Source organism: Myxocyprinus asiaticus, chromosome 28 (assembly GCF_019703515.2).
Source record: "Myxocyprinus asiaticus isolate MX2 ecotype Aquarium Trade chromosome 28, UBuf_Myxa_2, whole genome shotgun sequence".
Classification (NCBI taxonomy): domain Eukaryota; kingdom Metazoa; phylum Chordata; class Actinopteri; order Cypriniformes; family Catostomidae; genus Myxocyprinus; species Myxocyprinus asiaticus.
In genome coordinates, this window is record NC_059371.1 from 17,058,561 (window position 1) to 17,085,187 (window position 26,627).

Sequence of the window (26,627 nt, forward strand, 5' to 3'; positions counted from 1 at the left end):
CGTATAGATAATTGAATTTTTTTTTCTTTATAAACATGCGTACACACGCCGTGTCAAGTAAAATAAGAACGGCAACGCGTCTCGAGGTGCCTGCGTTCAGTTTTATGCGCTCCGTCTCGCTTTTAGCTCAAGGAAGAGTTCTGTGTGAACGCCCTTTAATGCAAGTTCCCTAAACTAGAAGACGCTTCGCGCGCTCTTTACATCGGGATTCAGTAGAGCAGGTGTCTTTAGCAGAGCGCGCCCGCTGAGCGCCGAGCCCGCGGTCAATCTCATCACATGGGGGAATGTCTGAGGACAACTTGCCCATGTCTTCAGACAGTATGGGACAGAATATACGGAACCTCAAGGGACGACGGAGAAAAAGGTGACAGTGGCCATATGGACGATGGTCCGAGTGGAGTTAACAGAGATACGGAGCCTGCCATTCGTTACGCAGAGCCACGTAACGCAATCCAGCCACCTCAGAAAACTGACAATGCTATTTATACGGCTCTGTGGGACTTTGAGGCACGCGACGTCGCGGAGGTGTCGTTCAAAGCTGGTGATATGTTCCAAATTATGAAACGTTCCGGAGAATGGTGGACCGCAAGGAAAATAGACTCAAATGGATATGTTCTCGCGACAGGTTTTGTTCCGTACAATTACCTGACGCGGGCCAAGTCCGGAGAGTCTCAACCGTGAGTGACAAACCAATCTTTTCCCTTTTTGAAAAGTGTTTTGTTTTGCTTTGCTTTTGTTGTAGTGTTTTCTTTTCTTTTTTGTTTTGTTTCATTTAGTGTTTTCTTTTCTTTTTTGTTTTGCTTTACTTTTGTTGTAGTGTTTTCTTTTTTGTTTTGTTACATTTAGTGTTTTCTTTTCTTTTTTGTTTTGTTACGTTTAGTGTTTTCTATTTTGTTTTGCTTTGCTTTTGTTGTAGTGTTTTCTTTTTTGTTTTGTTTCATTAGTGTTTTCTTTTTTGTTTTGCTTTGCTTTTGTTGTAGTGTTTTCTTTTTTGTTTTGTTTCGTTTAGTGTTTTCTTTTCTTTTTTGTTTTGCTTTGCTTTTGTTGTAGTGTTTTCTTTTTTGTTTTGTTTCGTTTAGTGTTTTCTTTTCTTTTTTGTTTTGTTACATTTAGTGTTTTCTTTTTTGTTTTGTTTCATTTAGTGTTTTGTTTTCTTTTTTGTTTTGCTTTACTTTTGTTGTAGTGTTTTCTTTTCTTTTCTTTTTTGTTTTGTTTCATTTAGTGTTTTCTTTTCTTTTTTGTTTTGCTTTACTTTTGTTGTAGTGTTTTCTTTTTTGTTTTGCTTTACTTTTGTTGTAGTGTTTTCTTTTTTGTTTTGCTTTACTTTTGTTGTAGTGTTTTCTTTTTTGTTTTGTTTCATTTAGTGTTTTCTTTTCTTTTTGTTTTGCTTTGCTTTTGTTGTAGTGTTTTCTTTTTTGTTTTGCTTTACTTTTGTTGTAGTGTTTTCTATTTTGTTTTGCTTTGCTTTTGTTGTAGTGTTTTCTTTTTTGTTTTGTTTCGTTTAGTGTTTTCTTTTCTTTTTTGTTTTGCTTTACTTTTGTTGTAGTGTTTTCTTTTTTGTTTTGTTTCGTTTAGTGTTTTCTTTTCTTTTTGTTTTGCTTTGCTTTTGTTGTAGTGTTTTCTTTTTTGTTTTGTTTCGTTTAGTGTTTTCTTTTCTTTTCTTTGTTGTTTTTCATTTAGTGTTTCCTTTTCTTTTTGTTTTTTCGTTACGTTTAGTGTTTTCTTTTTTGTTTTGTTTCGTTTAGTGTTTTCTTTTTTGCTTTGCTTTTGTTGTAGTGTTTTCTTTTCTTTTTTGTTATGTTTAGTGTTTTCTTTTTTGTTTTGTTACATTTAGTGTTTTCTATTCTTTTCTTTTTTGTTTTGTTTCATTTAGTGTTTCCTTTTCTTTTTTGTTTTGTTACATTTAGTGTTTTCTTTTCTATTTTGTTTTGCTTTGCTTTTGTTGTAGTGTTTTCTTTTTTGTTTTGTTTCATTTAGTGTTTTCTTTTCTTTTTTGTTTTGTTACATTTAGTGTTTTCTTTTTGTTTTGTTTCATTTAGTGTTTTCTTTTCTTTTTTGTTTTGTTACATTTAGTGTTTTCTTTTTGTTTTGTTTCATTTAGTGTTTTCTTTTCTTTTTTGTTTTGCTTTACTTTTGTTGTAGTGTTTTCTTTTCTTTTCTTTTTTGTTTTGTTTCATTTAGTGTTTTCTTTTCTTTTTTGTTTTGCTTTACTTTTGTTGTAGTGTTTTCTTATTTGTTTTGTTACGTTTAGTGTTTTCTTTTTTGTTTTGCTTTACTTTTGTTGTAGTGTTTTCTTTTTTTGTTTTGTTACGTTTAGTGTTTTCTTTTCTTTTTTGTTTTGCTTTACTTTTGTTGTAGTGTTTTCTTTTCTTTTCTTTTTTGTTTTGTTTCATTTAGTGTTTTCTTTTCTTTTTTGTTTTGCTTTAATTTTGTTGTAGTGTTTTCTTATTTGTTTTGTTACGTTTAGTGTTTTCTTTTTTGTTTTGCTTTACTTTTGTTGTAGTGTTTTCTTTTTTGTTTTGCTTTACTTTTGTTGTAGTGTTTTCTTTTTTGTTTTGCTTTACTTTTGTTGTAGTGTTTTCTTTTTTGTTTTGCTTTGCTTTTGTTGTAGTGTTTTCTTTTCTTTTTTGTTTTGCTTTACTTTTGTTGTAGTGTTTTCTTTTCTTTTTTGTTTTGTTTCATTTAGTGTTTCGTTTTCTTTTTGTTTTGTTACGTTTAGTGTTTTCTTTTCTATTTTGTTTTGCTTTGCTTTTGTTGTAGTGTTTTCTATTTTGTTTTGCTCTGCTTTTGTTGTAGTGTTTTCTATTTTGTTTTGCTCTGCTTTTGTTGTAGTGTTTTCTATTTTGTTTTGCTTTGCTTTTGTTGTAGTGTTTTCTTTTTTGTTTTGTTTCGTTTAGTGTTTTCTGTTCTTTTTTGTTTTGTTACATTTAGTGTTTTCTTTTTTGTTTTGTTTCGTTTAGTGTTTTCTTTTCTTTTTTGTTTTGTTACATTTAGTGTTTTCTTTTTTGTTTTGTTTCATTTAGTGTTTTGTTTTCTTTTTTGTTTTGCTTTACTTTTGTTGTAGTGTTTTCTTTTCTTTTTTGTTTTGTTTCATTTAGTGTTTTCTTTTCTTTTTTGTTTTGCTTTACTTTTGTTGTAGTGTTTTCTTTTTTGTTTTGTTTCATTTAGTGTTTTCTTTTCTTTTTTGTTTTGTTACATTTAGTGTTTTCTTTTTGTTTTGTTTCATTTAGTGTTTTCTTTTCTTTTTTGTTTTGTTACATTTAGTGTTTTCTTTTTGTTTTGTTACATTTAGTGTTTTCTTTTCTTTTTTGTTTTGCTTTACTTTTGTTGTAGTGTTTTCTTATTTGTTTTGTTACGTTTAGTGTTTTCTTTTTTGTTTTGCTTTACTTTTGTTGTAGTGTTTTCTTTTTGTTTTGTTTCATTTAGTGTTTTCTTTTCTTTTTTGTTTTGCTTTACTTTTGTTGTAGTGTTTTCTTTTCTTTTCTTTTTTGTTTTGTTTCATTTAGTGTTTTCTTTTCTTTTTTGTTTTGCTTTACTTTTGTTGTAGTGTTTTCTTATTTGTTTTGTTACGTTTAGTGTTTTCTTTTTTGTTTTGCTTTACTTTTGTTGTAGTGTTTTCTTTTTTTGTTTTGTTACGTTTAGTGTTTTCTTTTCTTTTTTGTTTTGCTTTACTTTTGTTGTAGTGTTTTCTTTTCTTTTCTTTTTTGTTTTGTTTCATTTAGTGTTTTCTTTTCTTTTTTGTTTTGCTTTAATTTTGTTGTAGTGTTTTCTTATTTGTTTTGTTACGTTTAGTGTTTTCTTTTTTGTTTTGCTTTACTTTTGTTGTAGTGTTTTCTTTTTTGTTTTGCTTTACTTTTGTTGTAGTGTTTTCTTTTTTGTTTTGCTTTACTTTTGTTGTAGTGTTTTCTTTTTTGTTTTGCTTTGCTTTTGTTGTAGTGTTTTCTTTTCTTTTTTGTTTTGCTTTACTTTTGTTGTAGTGTTTTCTTTTCTTTTTTGTTTTGTTTCATTTAGTGTTTCGTTTTCTTTTTGTTTTGTTACGTTTAGTGTTTTCTTTTCTATTTTGTTTTGCTTTGCTTTTGTTGTAGTGTTTTCTATTTTGTTTTGCTCTGCTTTTGTTGTAGTGTTTTCTATTTTGTTTTGCTCTGCTTTTGTTGTGTTTTCTATTTTGTTTTGCTTTGCTTTTGTTGTAGTGTTTTCTTTTTTGTTTTGTTTCGTTTAGTGTTTTCTGTTCTTTTTTGTTTTGTTACATTTAGTGTTTTCTTTTTTGTTTTGTTTCGTTTAGTGTTTTCTTTTCTTTTTTGTTTTGTTACATTTAGTGTTTTCTTTTTTGTTTTGTTTCATTTAGTGTTTTGTTTTCTTTTTTGTTTTGCTTTACTTTTGTTGTAGTGTTTTCTTTTCTTTTTTGTTTTGTTTCATTTAGTGTTTTCTTTTCTTTTTTGTTTTGCTTTACTTTTGTTGTAGTGTTTTCTTTTTTGTTTTGTTATGTTTAGTGTTTTCTTTTCTTTTTTGTTTTGCTTTACTTTTGTTGTAGTGTTTTCTTTTTTGTTTTGCTTTACTTTTGTTGTAGTGTTTTCTTTTTTGTTTTGTTTCATTTAGTGTTTTCTTTTCTTTTTGTTTTGCTTTGCTTTTGTTGTAGTGTTTTCTTTTCTTTTTTGTTTTGTTTCGTTACGTTTAGTGTTTTCTTTTTTGTTTTGTTTCATTTAGTTTTTTCTTTTCTTTTTTGTTTTGCTTTACTTTTGTTGTAGTGTTTTCTTTTTTGTTTTGCTTTACTTTTGTTGTAGTGTTTTCTTTTTTGTTTTGCTTTGCTTTTGTTGTAGTGTTTTCTTTTCTTTTTTGTTCTGTTACGTTTAGTGTTTTCTTTTCTTTTTTGCTTTGCTTTTGTTGTAGTGTTTTCTTTTCTTTTTTGTTTTGTTACATTTAGTGTTTTCTTTTCTTTTTTGTTTTGCTTTGCTTTTTCTTTTTTTTGTTTTGCTTTGCTTTTGTTGTAGTGTTTTCTTTTCTTTTTTGTTTTGCTTTACTTTTGTTGTAGTGTTTTCTTTTCTTTTCTTTTTTGTTTTGCTTTACTTTTGTTGTAGTGTTTTCTTTTATTTTTTGTTTTGCTTTGCTTTTGTTGTAGTGTTTTCTTTTCTTTTTTTGTTTTGTTACATTTAATGTTTTCTTTTCTTTTTTTGTTTCATTAATGTTTTCATTTCTTTTTTGTTTCATTCAGTGTTTTCTTTTCTTTTTTGTTTTGTTTCGTTTAGTGTTTTCTTTTCTTTTTTGTTTTGTTTCATTAGTGTTTTCTTTTCTTTTTTGTTTTGTTTTGTTAAGTGTTTTCTTTTTTATTTCTTTTAATTTAATTTCCTCTTTTGAGCAGGGATCAACAATTATGCTCAAATAGATTCAGTCTCATAATTTCCTCCCGAACAATCATAGATTAAATTGTAAATTTGTATGAAATAAAATAAGCCATTTGAATTTTGGAAATGTTTATTGTAAATTTTAAAGTTGGCAACCAGCTTTATACTATTATTTTGTAATTTCATTTTTTCATTATCTCATATTTTTCATTAATTTCATTCTATGTTCATATTTAAAACAGTAATTACTTAACAATATTTTTGCTTTTGTAAAAAGTAGTTATTGTGCCTAAGTGCAGCATAATACATTCTATGTAATACACCTTTTTTGTGGCATAGCTTATATGCTGCTTTAAATACAGCAATATATCCAGTAGCTACACTTGACAAAAAAAAAAAAAAGATGTGACTGACAGATATGTGAAAGGAAAATATAATTGTATAAAATATGGCATCATGGGAGGATCAGTTTTGGGTGCAGTAGGCTTTTCTTTCTTTTTTTTTTAAACATCTATTTGTTGTCATTAATTGAATGCCACAAGAATATATAAGATCACAGTGATTGTTCTATTTCTTTTAGGTGGTTCTTTGGGAAGATGAGCCGTGTTGAGGCTTTGAGTCACCTCATGTCTGCAGAAAATGATGATGGATCCTTCCTTGTGCGAATCAGTGAGTCTGACAGTGTGGGCCACGTACTCACAGGTCGGTGTATTTATGTAATGTTTTCTGACAATAATTCAGATTGCAGCTTTAGAAGTCTATTTAGTGTCCTCAAACATCTGAAACTATATGCCAAGCAGACAGAAGTCCAGTCCTAATTGTTGAAGAATATCACATCTTCCTAATATTTCAGCCTGAAGGATTTCTGCTAAATTCACTGTATGTCTTATCTTTTCTTCATCCTGAACCTTTTCTTTCAGTGAAGAAACAGAACAAAGCAAAGCACTTCAAGATCTACCAGGCCAGTGGTGGATTCTATATTGATCTGTCTCTTAAATTCTCCAGTGTATTAGAGGTGGTAGAACACTACCAAACGTATCCATTGGCCTCTTTGGACAGATTGAAGCGACCCTGCGTCCGGGTGAGATAGAGTCTGGCGCTCTCTCTTTCTCTCTCTCTCTCTCTCTTTGTCTCTTTCTCATGGGAATGTCCATTCTTGCTCATTCTCCTCTACTCTGCTTGTTGTCATCTTTCTCTTCTTGTCTCATTCTCTTTCACTTCTGTAAACTGAGGAAGTGGTTTAAACAGTTGCTTCATTTGAATGAGAATGTCAGTTTCATTTTGAAATAGTGTTGTCATTTTCATTGATTACAGTCAAGACTTGCATCTGTATTATATCAAAGAAACAACTTTCTCACAATACTACAGCAAACATATAGTTAAGCAATATCCACGTCAGTCTCATGATGAATATGACGCGTAGTGATTTTTTTCCTGCATCAGCAAAACATCATTGTCATGCTGTTCTCGGCTCAGTTAGGACGATTCTATCACAGGCTCATTAATCTTCAGATTTATTGTGCGTTTAGCCGCAATATCTTTCATTATACTGATAAATATGAGTTTAGTTACATTATTCTATCACAGTGTTCCCAACCCCTACACTAGTGTACCGTGGAAAATTATCAAATTCCACAAAATAAATAAATATCATATTTCATAAATAGATGAGTTTTTTTCATCATCTGAAAGGTCCTGCGACTTATAGTCCGAAGTGATTTATATACATAATTTATATGTAACTGATGCCAGCTGGTCAAACACATGTGCACCAAAACAGATCAAAACATCAGTCATAGATATGGTTGAAGCGTTTTAAAGTTTACAAAGACCTTTATGCAACCAGTTTAAATTTTGTCCATCAAAACATTATTGTTCTAACCAAGGGTGTAGGTTTGTCTTGAACTTTGAGGGGGTTGCAACGTGAAGCATTTACATGTTTCCATTGATCATGATATACATATTCGGGGGGGAGGGGGTGTACTTGCTTGTTTTGATAATTGGTGGGGGTTACCTCCGGAGAAGCTGGTTCGAATCAGTTCGGAGCGGGCTTCGGGTCAAGCAGGATCGGTTACAGTGGTGCCATGACCCGGATGGGAGTGAGGTTTAGGGGGGTTGAATGACACTAGATGCTGTGGCCTTTAGCCTCCTCGTTAGTGCTCTGCCTCCCATGCCTCCCATCCCGCTCGGAGCAGGTTGAGCAAGACCGGTTACAACAGCATAGAGTTACAGATATTATAAACAGATGTGGCTTAATTGTCATGTTCCTCTCATGAAACATAAACCGAATATGAGAAACTGTTACACACGATTACTTAAAGCAAATTCTCCCGTTTAAAACAAGCCCAAAAACACTGTGATACGATGAGCAGATTCTGTAATCATCATGGAGCGTGTTTGATATCTGAACCAGTGAATGGAGGCCGGGCGGCTGGTGTAATATGGGGCGGCGAAATGAAAATGTGCTACTCACGCCTTGCTTACGGAGGATGTGTGAACTCGGCATTATAGTCAGGTGCGACTTCCGGAAATAAATACATAAATAAAAAATAAAAAAATTATTTGCTGTGGCGTTGCAAGAATGAATTTGCAAGAACAAATCTACAAATTGGAAAAGATGCAAATTTGTTGGTTTTTCATTACCCAATTAGCGCTCTTGTCACCTGTGACCTCATTATACAGTGTACCTACTGTATGTGACTTGCGTTTTTTGCATAGCTGAATTTCAAACATTATGAGTTACGCTACTAAGATAAACAGAAAACATGGACAAGATCTTGAAAAGGAAAACTATCGACAATTGTTATGTGGGATAGTGGTGTGCTGTGGGTTCCCTATCTGTCACTCACTCGACGTTGTGTCGATGTAGTGACACTAGGGGTCACTCTTGGGAGCCCGAGACACCTCTGGTCTTTGATAAAAGGCCAATGAAAATTGGCGAGTGGTATTTGCATGCCACTCCCCCGGACATACGGGTATAAAAGGAGCTGGTATGCAACCACTCATTCAGATTTTCTCTTCGGAGCCGAACGGTCATGCTCTTTGAGCTGAATACTACTTTTCATTCACCTCTGCTGGATCTGACGGCGCATTTCAGCGGCTTTTACCTCCTCTGCACTGGTGCACTGCAGAGAACGGCCCTGGGCGCTTCGGCAGAAAAACAAGAGAGTATATTTTCTGAAAGAGCTTTTCTCCTCTAAAAGAGTATATATTTCTCTAAAAGAGCGGCACACACGGAACGTCTTTTTAAAGATGCCTTTCCGATTGTGTGTTATTCCTGGTTGCGGTCGTTATCTCTCAACTTCAGATGGTCATGATCGCTGTCTTTCGTGTCTGGGTGCGTCCCACATGGAGGCAGCATTTGTGGATGGTTCATGTTCTCACTGCGAGAACATGACCATGGCAACGTTGCGCTCCCCGCCTCGGTCCTTCTACCTACGGGTATGAGGACAGCGCGGCTAGCACTGGTGGCGATTTGGGGACCCCAATGGGATCGTCTCCACCAGGTATCCCCCCGCGGACCTCCCATTCCCCAGCACGCTCGTCTGCCCCAATCGGGCTACCGGATGAGTTCGCCGGCTCGTCTCACGGCGAGTCTGACTTCTTGTTCGGAGCCCACGAAGATGATGAGCTCTCGAGTGCAGCATCAGAGAACTGGCTTGTCCAGTCAGACGCAGAAGCCTCAGCTGGGCTTCCCCCTCCGGAGACGATTGCCCAGTCACAGGCCGAAATGACGGACATGCTTTCCCAGGCGGCCGCGAGCGTCGGGCTAGAGTGGAACCCTCCGCTCTCCCCTGAACCCTCGCGGCTTGATGATTGGTTCCTGGGCTCGCCGCGCCGCTCAAAGCAGCCACGCCCCTCTCCAGTGCCATTCTTCCCGGAAGTGCACGAGGAGCTGATGAAGTCGTGGGAGGCACCTTTTACTGCCTGGCCCTGATTCCGCAGTTCCCCCGCTCTCACTACCCTCGATGGCGGGGCGACCAGGAGCTATACGGCGATTCCCCGGTGGATAAGGTGCTCGTGGTGCACCTCTGCCCTGCACGCCATGGCTCTCCTGCAGGTCCACCAAGCCAAGGCATTGAAAGAACTGCACGAGGGTAGCCCCACCTGCCAGTCTGTCCGACAACGTTGTCCCCTTGGTCCCCCTTGCGCGGAACTTGGATGCGTGGCTCGTGCTTTACAATCCGTCGCTGATCCGGACCGTCCGACTCGGCTATGCGATTTAGTTTGCCAGGCACCCGCCCAGGTTCAGCGGTATTCACTTCACCTTGGTCAAGAGCGAAAATGCTGCTACCTTGCGCGCGGAGATCGCTACCCTCCTATGGAAGGGCGCGATAGAACCTGTCCCTCCAGCTGAGATGAAGAAAGGGTTTTACAGCCCCTACTTCATCGTACCGAAAAAAGGCAGTGGGTTGCGGCCAATCTCGGACCTGCGAGTACTGAACCGGGCCCTACACAGACTCCCGTTCAAGATGCTGATGCAGAAACGTATTTTGGCGCGTCCGGCATCAAGATTGGTTCGCGGCGGTAGACCTGAAGGATGTGTACTTCCACGTCTTGATCCTTCCTCGACACAGACCCTTCCTGCGGTTTGCATTCGAGGGTCAGGCGTATCAGGACAAAGTCCTCCCTTTCAGCCTGTCCCTGTCTCCTCGAGTCTTTACGAAGGATGAATGGTTTTTCGGGTCGTGAACAAATATTTCTTTTATTTTTATTATTATTCATCTTTTAAGTAAACTTCCATTGTTCATGTTCTGGTTGTGAACGACTGTGTGTTTGACTCATATCATAAAAGGTGCTTATTTGTCGCCACCTACTGGTGTAAAGATTAAATCTGCAGAAATGATCAGTAAACAAATCTATTCTTTGAATGGATTCATAAGGCGTCACTGGAATAAATCAAAATTCCCACCTCTATTTTGAATGCTGCGAATACAGACAAGTAGAGTAATTCAAACAGTGAAGCATCCCAGTGCTGTTATACTGTATATCAGCACTCTTGGAATGCCGCTTGGCCAATCAGATTCGAGGACCGGAACTACAGTAACTGTTGTGTAATGCCTGAAATCTGATTATTAATTAAGAATCTTTATTTAAAACAGTAAATAGGACACATATTTACATTTCTCATAAAGTAAAAAAGCATGTGTGTAATTTTACATCACCTTCATGACACTCCTGCCTCACCTTCCTGGCTGTAGAAAAAGCCTCAGCCGCAGGATCTGTCACACTCCACGGTTGATGAGTGGGAGCTGCCTAAAGAAGAATTTACCCTTGAAGAGAAGCTCGGCAGTGGCTTCTTTGCTGACGTTTACTGTGGCAAGTGGAAAAATCGCTTCAACGTGGCCATCAAAATCCTCAAGAACAATGGTAAGCTTATAGCTAGAGGTGTATAATGGTGTTGCATAGATCAGAGCTGAGAGTAAGTGACCAAATGAGTCACTTATGTCATAAAACATCTAATGCAATTGTGGTCCAAGCTCTACTAGCATATGTGTATGCCATGATTCTAACAGTAACAGTACATTTTAATGGAAAAGTACAATTTAGATAAATTTCTAAGTGCACATTTAAGAAATATTCTGGGTTCAATACAAGTTAAGCTTAATTGACTGCATTCATGGCATAAAATTGGCAAAAAATTATTTTAATTTGTTCCTCCTTTTCTAAAAAAAAAAAAAAAAGTCGAGAAACACAAGGTTGCTGCCATATTAGAATGAGTTCCTAACAAAACAGGCTTATAAAGTGAAATCATGCCTTTATCATAAGAAGTCTTTTGATGCCTTATAAAAAAAGTTACTGAAACACAGAAAGCTGGTAAATACTTTTGCTTTCATAAATCTGCTGTCAGGAAATGAAACAGACATGCAATGAAATTCTACACCGTTGTTTGAACCACCTTTTCCCAGGAGTGGTTGTCCAAGAAAAACCTCTTCAAAAGCAATAAACGTAATACTCTTCACTAATAGAAATTCTAACCATGAACACAACCACCTGCTTTGCTTGCAGCCTCAGGACATGAATACCTTACAATTTTTACAACCAGCAATTTTGGATTGAACATTGCATAATTTACTGGTGGCTGCCAAGGTATACATGAACTGAAGCTGAACAATATTTGGGTCATGCAGAATGGCAATGATCCTAAACACATTGCACTAGTAAACTAGTAAAGTAAGCTGTGGTCTTTGTGTGTGCCAAAATTGTTTTCTTCTGACTATATCAACATGCACTGCACTGAATTACTGTACATTCAGAGATTCAAACATCCTCATCATTTGATGTACTGCTTTTTGCATACTACAGTATATAGAAGATAAGTATGCATATTTGGATGTTTCCTGCATTAAATATTGATTCTTCCTGTATATTACCTGTCATGCATTACCAACATATTTTAACCAAAATTTTGAATTGTTTACACATCAGCAGAAGGTTGATTGCCAACCCAGAGACTCCTGCCTGCTTTACAATGACAGTCATATAACTAATTCAAAGTCTGTTACTGGAAATGTCATAGCCTGCATTTTCTGTCCCTTTCTGACACAGATTGTCTTAAGCAGAAAGAATTTCAGATGGAGGTGCAGATTATGAAGCGATTGCGTCACAGGCACCTGATTGCTCTCTTTGCCATCTGCAGTTCCTCCACCCCATATTACATCATTACTGAACTCATGGAGAAGGGCAACCTGCTCAACTTCCTAAGAAGTCAGTCACTGTCCCTTAAATTCTTATTTAAGGTGAAGTGTGTGTTTTCTGTGCCTCTAGCAGCACCAAATGCAATTCCAAAAGTAATGACTGCTTTCAAACATTTTTCTTAGCGCTCCACACTGAGAGTCCTGTCCCAAACTCATGCCATTGATTAAGCCATTGTTGTTATGTTCAAACAAACAGAGCAATGTTTTGAGCACACCACAGAGCCACAGTGTGTACTCTTTTCAGGGAAAGCAACCTATAAATGTATTTACACTTGGTTACTTCATGCGTTTTTGATGATCGGTATTTGCATCTGTCTCGCATCCCGCAATAAATGGTAACAAAGTAAGAAATGGATGCACGTTGTAGGAGAGGCTAGGGGTGTGCAGCAGAGCCATTATCTGTATTTGTATCTGTATGTTTTCAAATGACAAAATTATCTTTATCTGTCTCTGTATTTGGATAGAACTGAATGTGGGCGGGGCTTATACTGGAAGTATTATAATAATAATAATAATAATAATGTTAAATTTATATAGGGCCTTACCAGAGGTAGCACAGTTTAAAGAAGAAGAAAAAGAAGACGGGGCATGTTTCAGTTTCTTCGTTTTACATAATGAGGAATATTCCTAATAGATGAATACTCTATGGAGCATTTAAACCTTTACGAAGCATATGAACTTTTTTTTTTCAGAATAAAGTTTTAACCAGTTAATTTCCTTAATTGCTGATGTGAATATAAATGTGATCAACTTTAAGAGACGGAAAGACGAGTTCCGATGTTAAATCATCACTTCGGGTCAGGAATTTAACATCGCGCACTGGTTTAGGCTATAAATGAATACATGGGAATCATGTGTGAATCGTGTGATGGATACATTAATATAGACATTTCAAGAAGTGGAAAGTGTACATGATGTCGTATCTTAATTAATATTACACTTGATAAGCTCCAGACACGCACAATTAACAGAGACCACAAATGGAGTCGAGACCGCGCCCATACGATCTGAAATCCCAACATGCACATTTTCATTCATAAGGTTTACATTTTAGAAATATGGCTGCGCAGATTCATAATTCTTTGTAATTTTGGATATGTTTATTTAAAATGTCACTTTATCCTTGTGCCTCATGGATAATCAGTCATACGAACATTTTTTCTATTATTTGGGTGAATCCATTATTCGTTTTGAAGTCATTATTCGTGCCATTCCTGATAAGGTATTTGGTTTCGGGCACATCCCTAGGAGAGACAAAACTTTTTTCTTAATTTATTTGATACAGATCACTGAAGAAACTGAAACTAAACACTGACAATAAGCACTGCTGCATCTTACCAATGACAAGCCCGAGGGGAAAAATGCAAAGCGCACACACAGATACTGTACGTGCGCGTGCGGGGCAAAGTCACTTGGAATCAAGTAATAAACCACATATTTTTTATTTGCTGCCCAGTATTAGCATAATGTCTGAAGTTTTATTTGCATATAGCATGGGAATTATTCGTATTTATATCGTGTTTATATCCGTTCAGCTGAGACACATTGATGTGGCCAAGTGTAAATGAAATGTGCTTATTTAATTGGATTGCAATCCGATCTGTAAAAACTCATGATGTGACCAAGTGTAAACACAGACTTAGTTGACTCTGCATATTTAAATGGGATTAAAGCATGCATTTCAACATCGAAAAAATTACACACTTCACCTTTAAATTTTAGTGAATGTATTACACTATTATAAAAGCAACCTAATGTTTTTTTTTATTACTTTTTACTTGTGTGTGAAAGTGTGGTTATTTTCTCACTTCCTCTCTCACTCTAAGTTTATCCCTGCTCTTTATATATCTTTCTCTCCCCAATATTCAGGTTCAGAGGGTGGGGCATTGGACCTGGTGTCTCTGATGGATATGGCAGCTCAAGTGGCGGATGGGATGGCATATCTAGAGGCTAATAACAGTATTCACAGAGACCTTGCTGCAAGAAATGTTCTAGTTGGAGAGGGATATATCTGTAAAGTGGCTGACTTTGGCCTAGCTCGAATCATTAAGGTGAGTTTACATTTAAATTTCTGGATTTTAAAATCTTCATCCCTTTTGGACAAGTCATAAAACAAGTCATAAAAACATAATGATAAATACACCTTACAACCACTGATGGCCTGTTTAAAAGAATTCAAGCTATGGCTTTCAAGTAACTTCCTAAACCTAAATGAAAATAAAACTGAAATTATTTTATTTGGGCCTAAGGAAAACTGTGTTGTTGACCTTGACCTTGGTTCTCTTGCCCCATATAAAACTCACTGCGCCAGAAACCTGCATGTTCTGTTAGTACTGTTGTAAAATCATGCTTTTTTCATCTTTGCCTTCTCAATCAAATAAAACCCTTTTTATCCATGAGTAACTTTCAAACTGTGATTCACGCTTTTGTAACATCTCATTTAGATTATTGCAACTCGCTTTTCTATGGTGTCTCTCAGTCTTCCCTCTCCCGTTTACAGCTGGCGCAAAATGCAGCTGCCAGACTTCTCATGGGGACTCGCAAATACGAGCCAGTTACACCTATTTTAATCACTATGCACTTGCTTCCTGTTAAATACAGAATCAATTTTAAAATGATATTGTATGTTTACAAACCCTCAATAATTTGGCCCCTCAGTATCTGACTGATTTGCTCCATCCGTATATTCCCTCTAGAACTCTGAGATATTGCGATCTTGGTTTACTCTCTGTGCCTAGATCTAGACTTAAAAAACGAGGTGATCGCGCCTTTGTGATCGCTGGTCCAAAACTCTGGAACAGTCTACCTCTCCATATTAGATTAGCCCCTTCTATTTCAACCTTCAAGTCTGCTCTAAAGACATACTTATTCTCTCTGGCCTTCAAAATTCCTTGATCATTATGAACTGTTTTCTTTTATCATAGTATTTGTTATTTACTTTGTTGTATGTTTTATCTCCTGTAGTTATTATTTTTCTTTTTTGTACAGCACTTTGGTCAACTTTGGTTGTTTTTAAATGTGCTATATAAATAAATATTGAATTGAATTGAATAAGAAATGCTTTCTTATGCATACAGTTCAAAAAGTATGCAGAAATTCGCTCTCTATCATTATTGTCAAACTCCAATGTATTTTGCTCATTTTACTGTGGTGCGAGTGGTGTTCAACAAGCATTGTCCTCCAGCATGTGTTAGTTAGAATACTGAGTTATTAGAACAAAAAAATGAAAATATACTGAGCAGGAAGGTCAGATTTTCAGAACAAGAGCATCTGGCTGGGAGTAAAATAATGTTTTTCATGTATTGCCCAATAAACATGGATCTTTGCTCCATTAATACCAAGTGTAAAGGTATATGGCTGTCATGTTTTTTTTTTTGTCATATCTTAAATACTGAACTGCACAAAGAGTGATGGGTAACAATTATGTAGAGAATATAAAAAGATAAGCATGTCATTACAACATTCACCAATAAATTTTTAGGGAAGTTGTACTTCCTGTGGCATGTAGCCAGCAATTGTGTGTGGTAGATACTTTACGTTAGGCTCCTGTTTGTTGCTGGCACAGAATGTGTCATGCAATCACTTGCATGAGACCTTACACAACTAAGATGATCTCACAAAAAGAAGCTAAAAAAATAAATAAATCGCAGAATGCTAGATTACAAATATACAGCAAACTATAGCACCACTAATAAAATAAAAAGAACAGCCTGTACAGCCTACTGTACCTGTACAGTTACATAATAGTTCAAGCAATACAAAGCAATCTCTGAAATGAAAAATAATACCTGACCTGAAAAGGTAAGGTATAATCAAGGATTTAATGTTGGGTAAAATGCATTTTTCAAAAAGTTTTGACAAAATCACTATGTTACATATATGAAACCTCTCACTGGAATGCTTATTTACTTGGTGTTCAAAAGATATCTGACTACAGATGAGTACTTGGTGATTACATAGTATTCTAATTATATAACATTATATATATAATTAATATAATACTAGTATATTATTACTGTGGCTGCCAATCGATTAAAATGTTTTAATAAAGTGATATGCCGATTAATTAATCAAATTAATCACAATTAAATGCATGCATCAATATTTGCAATGAAAGTCCCCCAAATAAACATTATTAAAAATACAATGATTAAATAATTATTAATATTTAAATAATTTGAAATAAAATATTTATAATAAATATCATAATTCAGGTAATTGAATGTAAATGTAAAATGCAGTACATTATTGTGTAAGACGAGTGATTAGGCATTACAAAAAGTAGTTTAAGAAGGCAATATATTGTTTATTGAATATATTGCATTTACTGAACATTTTTGTGGAGATTGGGTTCTTAGGTTTTTCGATTCTTGGGTTTTCAGCAAGCATCCTCTAGCCAACTATAATTCAGTCAGGACCACTTCCGTCAAATGAATACTGACTTGAGTACTTGATTGAATGCTTTACTGACTGTACACAATTTAAGCATCTGTTGGTGTTGGCGATATGGTTCTCTTCTGGGCATGGATGGAGCAGGGAGAGCAGCGAATAAAAAAAACCCAGGGGTAACAGAACAGATCCAGCAGAATTATTACAACAATAAACAATGTTTCTGACAGTGCAAGATGGTACAATTGTTCATTGTATAATAGATTGAATGGACACTTAATAGAACTTATACTGTATATCAGCTGGCATATCAAGAACAAGGTGCAATAACACCTTGAAAATAGGAATTCCAAACTGGCAATCGTTTGTAGTCTGAGAGTACACAAGACAAATTCAGAGAAAACTAAAAGGCAAAGCTGTCATATGAGTTGTGGAGCTGAGGATGGAGGAGGGTGATTAGTGCAGCTTGCATCCATGCAATAAAAAGGCAGCTTAGAGGAAGGATTAAAGGGAGGGCTTATAGAGGACCGCTTTGATTGGAGTCTGGATATGTATTGGTAGACGTCATGGTCAGCTGAGCGTCAGCTTATTGCAAGCTGACTAACATGACCTGCCTGAACTGATGCTACGCTTGATCTATGTGGTTTGAAGTTCTCAAACACTCACTAAAACCACACAGTTTAAAACAACACACACAAAAATAAACCAAATGTAGGGAAAATGTAGTTTCAGTCATTAATCAAGTTTTACTTCTAAAGAAATTAATTATAATTTTTAAATACATATTATTAAATCGTGATTACTTACATGAGATGAAGACTCCAGTCATATCAGTAGTAAACAATTTCAAGGACTATTTGTGGTTTTAAGGAAGTGACGAACATTTCCTACTAGTTGTCATACTCATTCAAAACAACAGCGGGAGGCACTTTCGTAGTGACTTTAAGACGATTGACGTTAATAAAATTAACACAATTGTCATAAAATGTCATTATTAAAATGAGGACCATGTTGTTCGGTGGCTGGATTCTCCCTGGATGTCTGGAGCTAATGTAAATTAAAGTGGTTAGATCTCTAAAACAGCAGCCACAAATGGATGCATGAACCTCAGCAGTGAAGCGAGGCAGCTGGATACGTGCAGTAATAACAACTGTAGTGCACATCTTATCTCTGGAAGGTGAACGATATTTATACCAACTAACTGTAAGTTTGATTTCTGTAGCAGTATTTTACTGTATTATGAACAGTTTATTACTGTGGAGTGATTGCACTAGAGCATTTTCGATTTACTTTAAATCCAAATAGTCAAACTGAGCGCTGAACTCACCAATAACAGGAGACTATTTTTTTGCGCTGAAAAGGCAGAGAGAGAGAGAGAAAAAAACAAGAACGTAATGGGAGTTTGCTGATATATTTCTGATATTTAATTCTCTTATATAATATTTTTTTCCTCACCTTTATTTATAGTTCTTTAATAAATCTTTATGTAATCGATTATTTAATGTTTAAGGAGTTCTCACAATGCGTTTTAGGCTTCCCATTTGCCTCAGGCTTCACTGTGTGGCCACCAGAGAGCAGATCGATTTTTCGACGTAAACTTCATCTCTTTAAACTTCAACATTCAGAAATTGAAATTTTGGTCAACCAGTATTTGTGTGAAATTAACAGCAAGGACTTCATGCTGGTTCTTGAGAACCTCTTTCGGAACGGCTCAAAAAGGTGAGTGTTGTTGAGGCAATTTCTTTTATTTTTAATCGGTTTGTAGTTTTACGTGTCTTTCCCCTCATGTAAACTTCACCATAAGATTAGTTACTAGATAGTTAGCTAGTGGAGATTTGATTTTGAATCACCATGTAATCTTAATATTTGATAGCCTACATGTAGTTAGTGTTTGCTGGGCTTAACGCTAACAAAATGATTCAAAATGCATGTCTGCAAGCATTGTTGTCTCTTTCTGGAGACCATTTGTGCTTTTAATAGGTTTGAAAAGGGGCTCAACTTGGCAAACTTCAGGTTTTCGTCTACTAGGCCATGCCTGAATCCCCGTGTACATTCACAACAGCTGCGTCAAAAACAATCTCAAAATTCTGCCTTCTGATCAGGGCCGTAGCAAGGAATTCTGGGCCCCCGACAGTATATTGGTCTGGGCCCCTTTCATTTAAAAAAATACAGTTTAAAATTTGTTGTGGGCCCCCCTGGACCTGTGGGCCATTGAATCGTTACCACCTTTCACCCCATTAGCTACGGCCCTGCTTCTGATCCTGTATGTGAAGGTAGGATGAAAATAAGGTGCTTTTCAAACTGTTCTGAGACCATTTTCCTTGAGCGTCCCCTTCATTTAAAACACGCTGTCGCTTAAAACATTAACTGATTAGGCAGCGAGTCACCTGCCCAAAACATTCAAATGCAGCCACTATCGTTTTTTCCAAAGTATGCGGTAATGGAAATCGTTTTCAAAATGCAAATGTATTATTGTGGACGTGGTCTAATTTTACGGGCTTTCTGTGTTTCGGTACATATGTGACATAATTAATATCTGAATGTTCACCGTCATTCAGACAGTGCACGAAAACCTGAAGTTTGCATCCTATTAAATTCATATATGCTCTCCAGAGAGAGAGAGAGAGAAATATTGAGAGAGAGAGAGAGAGAGAGAGAGAGAGATTTAGAGATTGAGAGCGAGAGAGAGAGAGAGAGAGAGAGAGAGAGAGAGAGATAGAAAGAGATTGAGAGAGAAATTGAGAGAGAGAGAGAGAGAGATTGAGGGAGAGACAGAGAGATTGAGATTGTGTCTGAAGAACATGAATTTCAATGTCTAAATAGTAACTGTAAAAATATTATTTTTGATTGAGGTCATCCCTTTCATCACAGAAGAAATCATAAATGTTCTGCTAGAGATCTGTCTGTGCAGAGGCCTGAGATTTTCACTGTTTTTCCAGATACCGTTTGATGACTTGCTTGAAAGAAAAAGATGATTCACTGTTCCTTTTAGCAGATGTAAGTACTTTTCATTTAAAAAATGACATAGTCCATGATATCATTTACAGTTGATATGTGTGTATTTTAGGTCACATCAACACAACAGATGCAGAGATTTGCACTCCCAAGTACTTCAAAGCTGATCACTCTTGGTAAGATCCTTTAAAACATTAATTAGTGGTACTAATGACTAACGCGATCTGTACTTCCTTGGTGCTGATTTTGGTGATCTGATTTTTTCTCTAAAAATAACAAATTTGGGATCATATTGATTCAGAACACTTGCAATCTATTGTGTTTAAGTCTAATTTGGACTTTAATTTACTAATTTAACAGTGCTTTTTGTTTTGTCCTTTCCTGGACTTCACCGATCCTGCTCACTATGCGTGAACTGTATGGAAAAGAGAGAAAGGGGTTGGCAATGGTGATGGAATGACATTAGTTGAGTAAATGATGGTAGAATTTTCATTTTTGGGTGAACTAACCATTATGAGAAAAGCTCCCACATTTACACATAACTAAGGACAACACTTTCGAATGCTTTAGCAAGATTAAAAACATATATTTTTTTCTTTTTCAGGGGATTCATTTCTGCCCAGTAATCAGATGCTGTCTATTGAAAGCAAAGTCAAAGGAAAGCACATCTTGTAATATGCCATAATATTTGTAAAAATATAAGGATGGGCAAGGAGGAGGCAGAAACCGTCTGAACAGTCAACATAAAGTTTTAATGCAAAACTCAACATAAAACAATCATAAATCATAACACAAACAGAAACACACAACATGGCCACGTGCGTCTCTCTCTCTCGAACCGGCGTCTCCGGCTGCCCCTTATCTCGCTCTCCCACTGATCTGCTGATTCAGTGCTGGCCATGCTCCATCACGGCCCAGCCACGCCCTCCTCCTCGTCATACTCTTCCCCCACCCGATTCAGGTCCGGGCACCACCTGTCTGACTAACTCCCCCCATCTCTGGGGGGGAGACGCTGCCCTTCTGGCCGTTCTGTCAGCTGGTGGTCCACCCCGCCTCCTGCGAACCTGGGGGAGAGATGAGGGGAGGAGTGGGGAGAGGGAAAGGGCGAGTGGAGACACATGGAGCGAGAGAGAGAAGAACTTGCTCTACGGCTCCCGGATGCTCTAGCCGTCTTATCAATACAATGGCAGTGGACTTCATGCAGCTTGTGTGTCATATTCCAGATCTGAAGTGATATGTTCACTTTGTGTGATTAACAGAATAAAATAATATAAATATATAGTTGTTTATTAGTTTGGAGCAACATTAGGGAGAAATGTTTAAAAGCAAATGGTCATGTATCGTAGAATATTTATTTATAATTTATTTCTAAGGTACATTGTGAGGATCAATCCAGACTCCAGGTGCTCCAGAAGTGGCAAGATGTTGCAAATGAAGAAACTCTAGCCTGAATCCTGTGTTGCTTCCACCAACCATCCAGGGAGTTTGTTGATTTGAGTTTGCAAAATTATTAATCTACCACAAGAGAGTATGTTTTGCTCAGGAGAGTTTATGTAAGAAAGTATTTGAAGTGAATGACTGCATTTATTCAGGAGTGCTAAAAATGAAAAATTTTGCACAAAGTTGAAATGTTATTGCAAGAATGAAAATGCTTGCATACCTGTGAATGAGGTTCATTGTTAGTATGGACATGCAGAAGTGTTACAGTAATTTAAAGCTCTAATTGAATCTGAAAGGAGTGGGAATGTAGTTAATTATGATAACTGATGATTTGACTTCATTTTGAAGATCCATTGCACAATAAAAGTTATTCAAGTCATATTTTGTTGTCATTTTTATTTATTCACTGGCATTGTTAAAGTACTGCAGTTCTATAATGTGTATATATTGTATTCCTGTAAATAAACTGGAGAAAGTGACCAGCCAATGACTGTAAATTTTACTGTTTACAGTATCTATTCACTGTATTACAACACAATACTGGCGCAAGAAAACAGTAAAATACTGTAAATTTCACTCCGTAACTATATTGCTGTTACTACAATTTACAGGAAGTTGGATGGTAGTGTAAATGCTTTTACAGTAAAATTAATCCAATTACATTAAGTTACTGGTGAACTGCTGCTGGTAAGTTACTGTAATTTCTAGGAAATTTGTTATAGTGTAGAACTCTTAAAGTGACTATAGATCGCTCCCATTATAATGAATGAAGATCCACAAGTCATTTACTATTACATTAAGTCATTTAGCAGACACTTTTATCCAAAACGACTGACAAATTAGAAAAAAAAAAAGAAGAAGAAAGAAATCCTTACCTTGTCTGCAGATAGCTTCATTGAACAGCTTCATTGATTATAATAGGAGCGATCCAATATTCCCGATCTCTCCGCTGAGGAAAAAATTGTGAGCATTTAAACTACGATACAGTTTCACCGCATCTCTCGCATGGACGCTCAGTATCAAAAACATATGTGGATAAGTCACCTCAGGTAAACGTTTGATGTTCTTTGAGAAAATATGTAAACTCAGAGCCTTATTTAAAGGCTCCGGTAATGATACAAATAATGCTTCAGGGTCATTAGCGTTCAACATCCTTTGTTATTGTTTACATCCTTGAAATGGTCTATAAAAGCTGTTTTATTTTACGTGGAGAGGGTCCCCTCATGGGGGCAGCCATGTTAGTATCACATGACCAGCCTAACACTACTCTCTTATGCTGTCTTCACATGCTATCGGAATTATCGTAAATATTGCACATGAACGAACCTTCAAGTCATAATTACAACTGGGAAACTGAGAAAATTTGATACCTGAGTTTCCGAGATGGGAGGAGTTGTAAACTTTCAACATGGCGGAGGAGAGTACAGTTTCTGTATTCAATTACAGGTTTTATTCATTTTTTTAAATACAGTTCATTGTTAGCACTTGCCGTGTTGGTCATATTCATTTATGTATATCAGCAACCATTTGATGCATGTTGAACATTTTCACAACGTACAAATAGCCTGTATTTGACCAAAATTCCATTATCATCAGCAAGCTGCGTTATATTTTTTATGGTGTCAAAATAAAAGTTCCTCAAGAAATACAGTATATATGAATGAACGTTTTTTCTGGCAACAAAGCACTTGAACGCAACATACTCGTAATTACCTCTTTAGAAGTGGGAAATAGGATAATTCCAATAGCACATGAAGGCAGCATTTATCTCAGTAACTGCCCTGTTATTAGATGCTTTCACTCATGGATTGAATTTATCATGGCTGACTGTGAATACTGAATTTCTACAATGACATCAGTAACAGTCAACTGTTGTGTTTGAATGATGTTGCATCCATGCCACTAGGTGTCAGTGTAAGTCTAAGACAACATATTAAAACAATTACTGAGGGCGCCTTCAATAATATCAAGACAACTCATAATAATTGGATGAATTCTTCCCCTGCATATAAAAAACCTTTTTTATTCTGTATTTGTTTCCAGTTTGAACTTGGTCTTTAACATTTATACATGCAAAAATAATAACATTTATTATATTTTGTAGGTTAAATATAAAAAAATCAGCATTACAGTAAAGTAGTCTGTATGATATGCAGCCACTCATTTTATATATATATATATATATATATATATATATATATATATATATATATATATATATATATATATATTTAAATTTAAATTTAAGCTTTGCTGGTCTAATATTTCTTCCTTTTGTGAGACTGTGAGGCTATGCTGTCAGAGTCTGGGTCACTGGCACTCTTTCTCTCGCTCTCTCTCTCATGACAAAAATTGTGTCTTAATTTCTCATCAGCTGCTATTTAGTCTCCTTCATTTTCCCTTTTCCCTCACCTACTTCCCTCACCTCATTAAACGTAGTTTACATTACAAGTAATCTTGATAATTGGAGAGGTAGTGATCTTTTAATATGAAGCTCCTTCATTTGTTATAGCTTTAGGTAGTGGGAGGTCAACTTATGTGATTAAATAGTGGCCAAGCAGACCCTCCATCTTTTTCAGGTTTATACAGATGTGTAAAATATATCTTCCTCTCTCCTAATTGTCACAGTACATTTTTGAACTTTTATTCTATGTCTTCATTCATGTCTAGGAGCCTTTTTATATATCTGATGAGAGGAAAATACCATATAAGTGGACTGCGCCTGAAGCTATCAGTCATGGCTGTTTCTCAAATAAATCTGATGTCTGGTCATTTGGGATTCTCCTTTATGAAATTCTCACCTACGGAGGAATACCTTATCCAGGTCAATTTTCATGATGTTTATTAATATATGTACTGTGTTTTTTTGGAAGATAAATGGACAGATCCAGGTTAAATATTTAATTTATTATCTATTTTGTTATACTGTAGGTTTGTCATCAAATGAGGTGTTCATTCATATCACGGAACACCGCTATAGAATGCCTGCCCCATCCAAATGTCCACAGGTCATTTATGATATCATGTTATCTTGCTGGAGTGCACAGACAGAAGACCGTCCAACTTTTAAGGACCTGAAGCAAAACCTTGAAGTCATAAGCCGCTACAGTGAATTGGACTGATTCTGCTAGTTGATGTTCAGACATTGTGAACTGACCACTTCAGGATAACTTGGAACAAAGACCATGGAACAATTCCTAAAGACACATCAAAGAATCATCTTTGATCAGTAGAATATGTGTAAGATGATTATACAGTTGTGCTCAAAATTTGCATACCCTGGCAGAAATTGTGAGATTTTGGCATTGATTTTGAAAACATGACTGATCATGCAAAAAAAAACTTTTATTTCTTTTATTTTACATCTTTTATTTAAGGATAGTGATCATATGAAGCCATTTATTATCACATAGTTGTTTGGCTCCTTTTTAAATCATAATGATAACAGAAATCACCCAAATGGCCCTGATCAAAATTTTACATACCCTTGAATGTTTGGCCTTGTTACTGACACACAAGGTGACACACACAGGTTTAAATGGCAATTAAAGTTTAATTTCCCACACCTGTGGCTTTTTAAATTGCAATTAGTGTCTGTGTATAAATAGTCAATGAGTTTGTTAGCTCTCACATGGATGCACTGAGCAGGCTAGATACTGAGCCATGGGGAGCAGAAAAGAATTGTCAAAAGACCTGAGTAACAAGGTAATGGAACTTTATAAAGATGGAAAAGGATATAAAAAGATATCCAAAGCCTTGAAAATGCCAGTCAGTACTGTTCAATCACTTATTAAGAAGTGGAAAATTCGGTGATCTCTTGATACCAAGCCAAGGTCAGGTAGACCTAGAAAGATTTCAGCCACAACTGCCAGAAGAATTGTTCGGGATACAAAGAAAAACCCACAGGTAACCTCAGGAGAAATACAGGCTGCTCTGGAAAAAGACGGTGTGGTTGTTTCAAGGAGCACAATATGACGATACTTTAATAAAAATGAGCTGCATGGTCGAGTTGCCAGAAAGAAGCCTTTACTGCGCCAATGCCACAAAAAAGCCCTGTTACAATATGCCCGACAACACCTTGACACGCCTCACAGCTTCTGGCACACTGTAATTTGGAGTGATGAGACCAAAATAGAGCTTTATGGTCACAACCATAAATGCTATGTTTGGAGAGGGGTCAACAAGGCCTATAGTGAAAAGAATACCATCCCCACTGTGAAGCATGGTGGTTGCTCACTGATGTTTTGGGGGTGTGTGAGCTCTAAAAGCACGGGGAATCTTGTGAAAATTGATGGCAAGATGAATGCAGCATGTTATCAGAAAATACTGGCAAACAATTTGCATTCTTCTGCACGAAAGCTGCGCATGGGACAATCTTGGACTTTCCAGCACGACAATGACCCTAAGCACATGGCCAAGTTGACCCTCCAGTGGTTACAGCAGAAAAAGGTGAAGGTTCTGGAGTAGCCATCACAGTCTCCTGACCTTAATATCATCGAGCCACTCTGGGGAGATCTCAAACGTGCGGTTCATACAAGACAACCAAAGACTTTGCATACCACCTGCAAGAATTTGGGGCCTCATAGACAACTATTACAAAAGACTGCACGCTGTCATTGATGCTAAAGGGGGCAATACACAGTATTAAGAACTAAGGGTATGCAGACTTTTGACATTTTTTTCTTTGTTGCCATGTTTTGTTTTATGATTGTGCCATTCTGTTATAACCTACAGTTGAATATGAATCCCCTAAGAAATAAAAGAAATGTGTTCTGCCTGCTCACTCATGTTTTCTTTAAAAATGGTACATATATTACCAATTCTCCAAGGGTATGCAAACTTTTGAGCACAACTGTATATATATATATATATATATATATATATATATATATATATATACTGGTGGCAAAAAGTTTGGAATAATGTACAGATTTTGCTGTTTCGGAAGGAAATTGGTAATTTAATTCACAAAAGTGATCACAAAGTATAGTCAGGACATTACTGATGTAAAAAACAGCACCATCACTATTTGAAAAAAGTCATTTTTGATCAAATCTAGACAGGCCCCATTTCCAGCAGCCATCACTCCAACACCTTATCCTTGAGTAATCATGCTAAATTGCTAATTTGGTACTAGAAAATCACTTGCCATTATATCAAACACTGCTGAAAGCTATTTGTTTGGTTAAATGAAGCTTAACGTTGTCTTTGTGTTGCCACAGTATGCAATAGACTGGCATGTCTTAAGCTCAATATTAGGTCAAAAATGGCAAAAAAAGAAACAGCTTTCTCTAGAAACTCATCAGTCAATCATTGTTTTGAGGAATGAAGGCTATACAATGCTTGAAATTGCCAAAAAAGCTGAAGATTTCATACAAAGACACTACAGTCTTCAAAGATAAAGAAGAACTGGCTCTAACAAGGACAGAAAGAGATGTGGAAGGCCAGATGTACAACTAAACAAGAGGATAAGTACATCAGAGTCTCTAGTTTGAGAAATAGACGCCTCACATGTCCTCAGCTGACAGCTTCATTGAATTCTACCCGCTCAACACCAGTTTCATGTACACAGTAAAGAGAAGACTCAGGGGTGCAGGCCTTATGGGAAGAATTGCAAAGAAAAAGCCACTTTTGAAACAGAAAAACAAAAAGAAAAGGTTAGAGTTGGCAAAGAAACACAGACATTGGACAACAGATAATTGGAAAAGAGTGTTATGGATCTTAACCCCATTGAGCTTTTGTGGGATCAGCTAGACTGTTAGGTGTGTGAGAAGTGCCTGACAAGACAGCCACATCTATGGCAAGT

At 36.1% G+C, this 26,627-nt stretch overlaps 1 protein-coding gene across 15 annotated transcripts; it reads left to right on the forward strand.

The window, feature by feature from the left end:
* Positions 1 to 73: 73 nt before the first annotated feature.
* LOC127419403 (protein-tyrosine kinase 6-like) lies at positions 74 to 25,598 on the forward strand. 15 transcript variants are annotated; one of them, XR_007893664.1, is made up of 10 exons: positions 74 to 677; positions 5,920 to 6,041; positions 6,260 to 6,420; positions 10,541 to 10,709; positions 11,889 to 12,047; positions 13,907 to 14,088; positions 17,959 to 18,145; positions 19,366 to 19,423; positions 19,494 to 19,557; positions 19,986 to 21,319. XR_007893664.1 is itself a non-coding variant. In XM_051660755.1 (9 exons), the coding sequence occupies exons 1-8, from the start codon at positions 277 to 279 to the stop codon at positions 19,374 to 19,376; spliced, it is 1,392 nt and encodes a 463-aa protein (XP_051516715.1). In that variant the 5' UTR covers positions 74 to 276; the 3' UTR covers positions 19,377 to 19,423; positions 19,494 to 21,320. The 15 variants fall into 15 exon arrangements, 6 of the variants coding, with proteins under 6 accessions (XP_051516715.1, XP_051516711.1, XP_051516714.1 ...); XR_007893663.1 differs by having other exon boundaries at positions 17,959 to 19,423; positions 20,755 to 21,326; XR_007893659.1 differs by adding an exon at positions 19,810 to 19,846 and having other exon boundaries at positions 17,959 to 19,557; positions 19,986 to 21,324.
* Positions 25,599 to 26,627: the final 1,029 nt, after the last annotated feature.

Excerpts from the sequence above, each read along its gene's own strand:
- LOC127419403 (XM_051660751.1), top strand. The coding sequence starts at position 277 with ATGGGGGAATGTCTGAGGACAACTTGCCCATGTCTTCAGACAGTATGG. Across the intron at positions 12,048-13,906 it reads CCTGCTCAACTTCCTAAGAA|GTTCAGAGGGTGGGGCATTG; the intron begins GTCAGTCACTGT and ends CCCAATATTCAG. Across the intron at positions 14,089-23,491 it reads GCCTAGCTCGAATCATTAAG|GAGCCTTTTTATATATCTGA; the intron begins GTGAGTTTACAT and ends ATTCATGTCTAG.